Source organism: Rhinopithecus bieti, unplaced genomic scaffold (genome assembly GCF_001698545.2).
Source record: "Rhinopithecus bieti isolate Rb0 unplaced genomic scaffold, ASM169854v2 scaffold_757, whole genome shotgun sequence".
In the NCBI taxonomy this organism is placed as follows: domain Eukaryota; kingdom Metazoa; phylum Chordata; class Mammalia; order Primates; family Cercopithecidae; genus Rhinopithecus; species Rhinopithecus bieti.
The window spans coordinates 557,703-564,950 of NW_016803289.1; the positions used below are offsets into that span (position 1 = coordinate 557,703).

The 7,248-nt window shown below is 38.3% G+C and overlaps 1 protein-coding gene across 1 annotated transcript in view; it reads right to left on the reverse strand.

Moving 5' to 3' along the window:
- LARS1 (leucyl-tRNA synthetase 1) overlaps positions 1-7,248 on the reverse strand; it is a 62,437-nt gene that overhangs the window by 15,763 nt on the left and 39,426 nt on the right. Inside the window, exons 20-24 of the mRNA XM_017872110.1 lie at positions 4,734-4,917; positions 2,858-2,948; positions 1,860-2,000; positions 526-666; positions 229-339 (exon numbers count right to left, since the gene is read on the reverse strand). Coding sequence (XP_017727599.1) covers positions 229-339; positions 526-666; positions 1,860-2,000; positions 2,858-2,948; positions 4,734-4,917 — 668 coding nt within the window. The remainder of the gene's footprint in view (positions 1-228; positions 340-525; positions 667-1,859; positions 2,001-2,857; positions 2,949-4,733; positions 4,918-7,248) is intronic.

Sequence of the window (7,248 nt, forward strand, 5' to 3'; positions counted from 1 at the left end):
GATCCAATGTATTTTGTATAAATGTTTAAAAAATGAGAGAAAACAGCAGCTTTTTCCTCAGCATCCATTTAAGAGTCACCAAGAATAACAAAAGGATGCTCTCTGCCTAGAGGGAATGACACAAAGCTGCCTATCTTTCTTCTCCCAGACATTACCAACATCCTAAAAACAAAAACAACATAGGGAGCATACAACACCATCGGGGGGAAAGTCTACTGAGAGCATCACCTCAAAGTGTTTACGTAGAACAGACAGGGTGGTATGTTGCCAAGGTGGATAGTTCTTTGCCACATAGATGGTGCAATGTGACGGCTTCTGCAGGGGTTGTTTGTCAGTCTTCTACCCGGTAAAAGAAAGGAAAAACATTCAATAGCTTTTACATAAACCAAAAATGAGAAGAACTCTCCCCAATATACACCACCATGGTCTTCACCATTAATGAAAATCTTTTTAACTTCCATTACTGTTAAATGTTATCTGATCAATAACTTTTAAGTAATAATCTTTAAAAAAAAAAGACTTTACCTTCCCTTTAGCTGGCATCATATAGTTCTTGAGTCGTAGTCTAAGGTCATGTGTTACTTCCATGAGATACTGTGAGGAGTGTATTAAAACTTCATCCACAGGACCTGCCACAGGCCATGAAGCATTCATAATTGAGTCAGGCTTTTAAAAAAAGAAAAACAAAAAAAGTTCAGTGAGGTTAGACAATGCAACTATTTTATGGTTCTTGATTACAGTTTCATACCAAGGATACCATCTTTAATTGTGTGCTCAGAGTTCAAACTTGACTACACATAACACACTTCCACAGCCCCTGATCTAATGTTCCCTAGAATTCAAGCTGTGAAGTCTGACTCTACATTCTTAATTAGCATCCATTTGTACAAGCATATTAATACCCACACACATATGCTCACTTTCAAAGAAAATTATGTAATGCTAATTTGCCTAAATTTAATCATTATTATATAAATTATGCATACACTCAGTTTTTATCCTGTTAATACATCCAGTATTCAAATATGGCTATTTGGTATATAGATCATGAGCACATTTCTGTATTGTTCGTGCATTTAAAAATACAAAAGAGGCTGGGCTCAGTGGCTCAAGCCTGTAATCCCAGCACTGTGGGAGGCCGAGATGGGCGGATCACGAGGTCAGGAGATCAAGACCATCCTGGCTAAAACAGTGAAACCCCGTCTCTACTAAAAAATACAAAAAACTAGCCGGGCAAGGTGGCGGGCACCTGTAGTCCCAGCTACTAGGGAGGCTGAGGCAGGAGAATGGCGTAAACCTGGAAGGCAGAGCTTGCAGTGAGCTGAGATCCGGCCACTGCACTCCAGCCTGGGTGACAGAGCAAGACTCCATCTCAAAAAAAAAAAAAAATACAAAAGAGCCTAACTAATATGGTTGGAAAGGAGTTATTAAACCAGCCAAACTATTTATCTGTAAGCCTAGGAGAAATAATTGAATTTATATTCATAGTAAGAATGCTAATATCCCTGAATATTAAGTCCTATGTATGCCAGAAGTTTTATATAAAATAAGAATACTTATGCAAATATACACCTATATCTTTGCTTGTAAGGAGCTCATAACAATTGTTTATATCTTTCTCAATATTTTCACCTTTTAAAAATATGTATACACTGTGTATATATAAATAAGGGCACATATATCCATCTGAATAGGAGATAGCTCTGGTTTAACCTGTCATAATTATGATGCTGAATCCAGTATTACTCTTGAATTACTCACTTTCAGACTTTCTCTCTTAAGTAACAATATTAGCGCAACACTTATTTAATGAAGCCAAAATCAAAACCACTCAAAACATTTTAAATGCATAAAGATACCTTTCCCAGGAGTGTCCAGATGTGCTCACACAAATGTGGACAGAATGGAGCGAGGAGAAGTGTCTGAACTTCAATAAACCGGAACACAAGTTCTCTGTGCATCCCTTCCACAGCCAATTCACGGTACTTATCTTTTGTGGCCTATAAAATTTGAAATTATTTAGCATTTCCCTCACCTTCTTTAAAATATAAATAAAGGAAAATTTTCAGTATCTTGGTTTTAATACATTTTAAGTTTCTAGTCTTTTAAAATCCATAACAAATTACTATAAAGGTTTTACTTTAAGAATCTGCAAGTATTTATCTTTGTCCAAAGTACATGGTAGTTTTATACTAATAATTCTCAAAAAAAAGAATTTTTTTACAGACAGTTTGTAACTGAGACATAGAAGTTGAGCAACTTTAACTGTATATTAAGGGTGACTGCTCTTAGCAGCATATAGGATATTAAATATGAAAAAAGACTATAAATACAACACATTGCTATGCTCAGTCATTTATCCTTATTTAACCACATCTCTGAAAACCAAGTTACATAAATCTCAATGTGATATTTTACATAGCTCATTGCATAAAGCTGCATTTTTACTTTAAGCACTTTAAATGCCAAACTTGAGGAAATACTGACACCTTGTGGAAAACCTCAGAAAACACCTGCTCTCAAACTAATGGCAATTAATTACAATTTTGCCTTCGTTTTTATCAATTTTGAAACGTTTTCCTGGAAAGTATAGCTGAATTTTAGATTTAATCTCCTTTATATGAATGCTCATAGCTTAACTAGGAGCAGAATTATTTAAATTAAATGGACACAATAGAAAAATATCAAAGAAAATAACTTAAAATCACAATTTATTGAAGACTTTAAAATTTTTCTGGCAGGATTTTCAGTCTACACTTAGGCGAGTAATTGTGCTATAGCAGGAAGGAAAAAGGGGGAAAATACATAATGTTCGCATTGACATGTTTTATAGCTACCAAAAGAATCAACAGCCTACCTGAAACTCAAAAAACCCTGTTTTCAAAGCTTCTTTAAACATCATCTTTTCATAGTTTTGATCTGTTTTTATAATTCCTGCATTCAATTCACTATTGAATAGGGGGAAAAAAAAGGTTATGGAGTTTAAAGGCACTTATACATAGCTATAAAAAACTGCTGCATATACAAATTTAAAATACTGCTTATTTAAGCAGTAAAATGAGAACAATGCCCGAAACATTTAAAACTGCTCAACACAACACCACCTTTGTGTTCCTTAAAACAAACTACTGCAGTCTCTCTATTGTCTATCCATCCTTAAGTACTGTCATCTGACACTGCTTAGGGCTCCTGTTTATGACATAATAAGTGATGCTTGTTTAGAAATTTCTTGATGGACACTTTATTCTTACAAAGCCCAACATGTAATATGAAAATAGCTTAACTAATGTTGTAGCCAAGTTTTAGGTTTTTTTTTGTTTTATTTTGTTTTTTTTTTTGAAACAAGTCCTGTCTCTGTCACCTAGGCTAGAATGCAGTTGTATGATCACAGCTCACTGTGGCCTCGAACTCCTAGGTTCAGAGGATCTTCTCACCTCAGCCTCTGAAGTACTAGGACTATAGGCGCAAGCCACCTCACCCAGCTAATTTTTTATTTTTTATTTTTATTTTTGTAGAGATGGGAATCTCACTTTGTTGCCCAGACTGGTCTCAAACTCCTGGGCTCAAGTAATCCTCCCACCTCAGCCTTTCAAAGTGCCTGGTTTACACGCATGAGCCACAGTGCCTGGCCACAGCCAGGTTTTAATTATTGAATTTACAATAACTAATACTGGATATTAGAAAAAAATTTTCTCATACCAATCTAGGTCCTTCTTAATTTGGCCTAATCTAGCCCCAACCTGTTTCATCTCCTACCTCTGCCCACTAGATAATGTACCTCAAATAAGTATCAGACCCTTTCCACGGCTTAGCCACACTTTCTCCTCTCCCTGAAAACATTGTTTATTTTTCAAGAAACCCAGAATTTGGCCGGGCGTGGTGCTCACGCCTGTAATCCCAGCATTTTGGGAGACCGAGGTGGGTGGATCACAGGTCAGGAGCTCAAGACCAGCCTGGCCAACATAGTGAAACCCTGTCTCTACTAAAAATGCAAAAAATTAGCCAGACTTGGTGGCAGGCGCCTGTAATCCCAGCTAGCCGGGAAGCTGGGGCAGAAGAATAGCTTGAAACTGGGAAGTAGAAGTTGCAGTGAGCCAAGATTGTGCCACTGCACTCCAGCCTGGGTGACACTGCAAGACTCTGTCTCGGAAAAAAAAAAAAAAAAGAAAGAAACCCAGAAGTCACATGATATCTCTGAATTCTCCTCATCTCTATTATTGTACTTAAAAACTGCGTGCTTGTCTCTCTTGCGAGACAATAAGGAAGGATCATGTCTTATTCATCTTTGTAATACCAGTGCGTAGGATGACTCCAAAGATATTTATCCTTTTCTTTTAATCTACTTTTCCTTTAACCATTTTGCCCTACTCTAAAACAAGACAACATGGTAAAATGGTTATGACAACAGACTTTCAAGACAGAAGCAAGTTCATATCCCAAGTTTGCAACTACTGGCTTTAAGGCATTTAAGTAAATAATTGTTCTAAGCTTCAGTTTCTTTATTTATAAAATAGAGCTAGTAATATCTGTATTATATAAGGTTGCTTTGAGGCTAAAGTCAGATAATGGACACAAAATACTTAGCACAGTACCTGGCACAAGTAAGCCTTCAATGAATACTAGCTATTATTATCATTAGTTTATTTTATTAAAAAAAGAAAAGAAAAGAAAACTTAAAATGCACCAGGACTAAGTAACTCTAAAACACAAAATGATCGGGATCTAGAGATTACCTGGCAAAAACTCTATCATTGAAAGTGTTGGCAGGACCACTTCTTAGGCTGTCCCAGTTGGCAACCATTTCTTTCACCCATTCTACCCAGGTGTACAGACGGAGAATACCTGCATCTGCCATGGCTTCCACAAAGTTGGCATCTTCTACAGTGTCACCAGCATCAGCCAGAGCCAAACGCATTCCTGGAAGAAGAAAAAAAAGTCAATGAATTAAAAATATGGTTACTGAGTATCAATTGTATCCTTTGGGTGCAGCTGGGTACCTTGCAAAGCCCATATATAAATTAACAAATGCTTTAAAGGACTGTCCTGGATCAACAACAAAAATTAAAATCACCAAAAAGTAGCATCCCTAACAGTGATGTTAAAATATTCGAGCCATTCATATTGATTTGCATCCACTAAGCACCAATATGTGTTTCTTCTCAGGCATGCTGAATTAATGAGATAAACTGATCTTTAATGAGGCAGAGATAGAAAATGATAAACTGGGGAGAGATACAGATATACATTTCTTTGTAGTTTTCTTATCAACATCTCAGCCTCATTTAGAGGGAGCAAAATATATTTTAATGCATGAGAATACACACTGGTGCCTTATGTGTACAAACACATATGAATTTTTCTCAGTTTTGAAACTAGGTTCTTCCAAGTTTACCACTAATAAAACTTTACTTTTTCCATTCTCATCTCTCAGTACTACCAAAATCTTCCATTCTAAACTATTGAAAAAAAAAAACCTAAATGTCCATCAGTTAAACTGTAGGATATCCCTATAATGGAACACTATATTGTTGAAAAAAAAAAAAAGAGGGAACTCATTATGTAGTTCTTTCTGTCTTTAGCTTTGGTGTCCAATCAAAGCACTCAGGTTCTACACTTTGCCTTTTCCACTTAACAGTTCATATTTGTATACTAACCCATACATACACATATCTATGTTTTTTGTTTGTTTGTTTGAGATGGAGTTTTGCTCTTGTTGCCCAGACTGTAATGCAATGGCACAATCTTGGCTCAGTGCAACCTCCACCTCCCGGATTCAAGCAATTCTCCTGCCTCAGCCTCCTGAGTAGCTAGGATTATAGGCATGCACCACCATGCCCAGCTAATTTTGTATTTTTAGTAGAGACAGGGCTTCTCCATTTTGATCAGGCTGGTCTCAAACTCCAGACCTCAGGTAATCCGCTCGCCTCAGCCTCCCAAAGTGCTGGGATTACAGGTGGGAGCCACCATGCCTGGCTGTTTATTTTTATATCTATATATCTATACACAAAATAACAATCATGAGCTCATACTTTTATCACCAAATCCAATCTGACCCCATGATTGGGCTCATTCTAGCATATTCTCTTTACTTACTTAATAGCTTCTTTTTCTGATAGTGAGCTCCATGAGGCAGAGGTTCTCATTATCTATCTGTTAACTTATTTATTCAATCCTAATATATACATAAAGTGGTTTTATAATTGCTTATATAACTTGTAAGAAACAGACTAACTATATTATTTGGATACAGTTCTCTCTTTGACTTTGGTGTCCAATCAAAATACTGAGAACACAAACTCAGTTAGCCATGACCAATAAAAAGATGTACCATGAAGACCAATGACTAATTATATAAGAAATGAATGGTTCTTTCAGGATAGTGCATTTCTTCTCTTGACACAATAATAATAAAATGTAATAGGACTGAGGCCAGACAAAAAAACAATTTTCTGAAAAATCAATGTTCCCAGGTTCAAGATACCTTTAGGAATACCAAATACAGGCCACGCATGGTGGCTCATGCCTGTAATCTCAGCACTTTGGAAGGCCAAGGAAGATGGATCACTTGAGGCCAGGAGTTCGAGACCAGCCTGGTCAACATGGCAAAACCCCATCTCTACTAAAAATACAAAAATTAGCCAAGCGTGCAGGCACTTGCCTGTAATCCCAGCTGTTTGAGAGGCTGGGGCATGAGAATTGCTTGAACCCCGGAGATGAAGGTTGCAGTGAGCCAAGATCGTGCCACTGTACTCCAGCCTGGGTGACAAAGCAAAAATCTGTCTCAGTTAATAAGAATGGAATACCGGGGGCGGAGCAAGATGGCCGAATAGGAACAGCTCCAGTCTCCAACTCCCAGCGTGAGCAACACAGAAGACCGGTGATTTCTGCATCTTCAACTGAGGTACTGGGGTCATCTCACTAGGGAGTGCCGGACAATCGGTGCTGGTCAGTTGCTGCAGCCTGACCAGCGAGAGGTGAAGTAGGGCAAGGCATCGCCTCACCTGGGAAGCGCAAGGGGGAAAGGTATCCCTTTTCCTAGCCAGGGGAACTGAGACACACAACACCTGGAAAATCGGGTAACTCCCACCCCAATACCGCGCTCTAAGCAAACGGGCACACCAGAAGAATATATCCCTCACCTGGCCGGGAGGGTCCCACGCCCACGGAGCCTCCCTCATTGTTAACACAGCAGTCTGCCGCGATCTAACAGCAAGGCAGCAGCGAGGCTGGGGGAGGGGCGCCCGACAT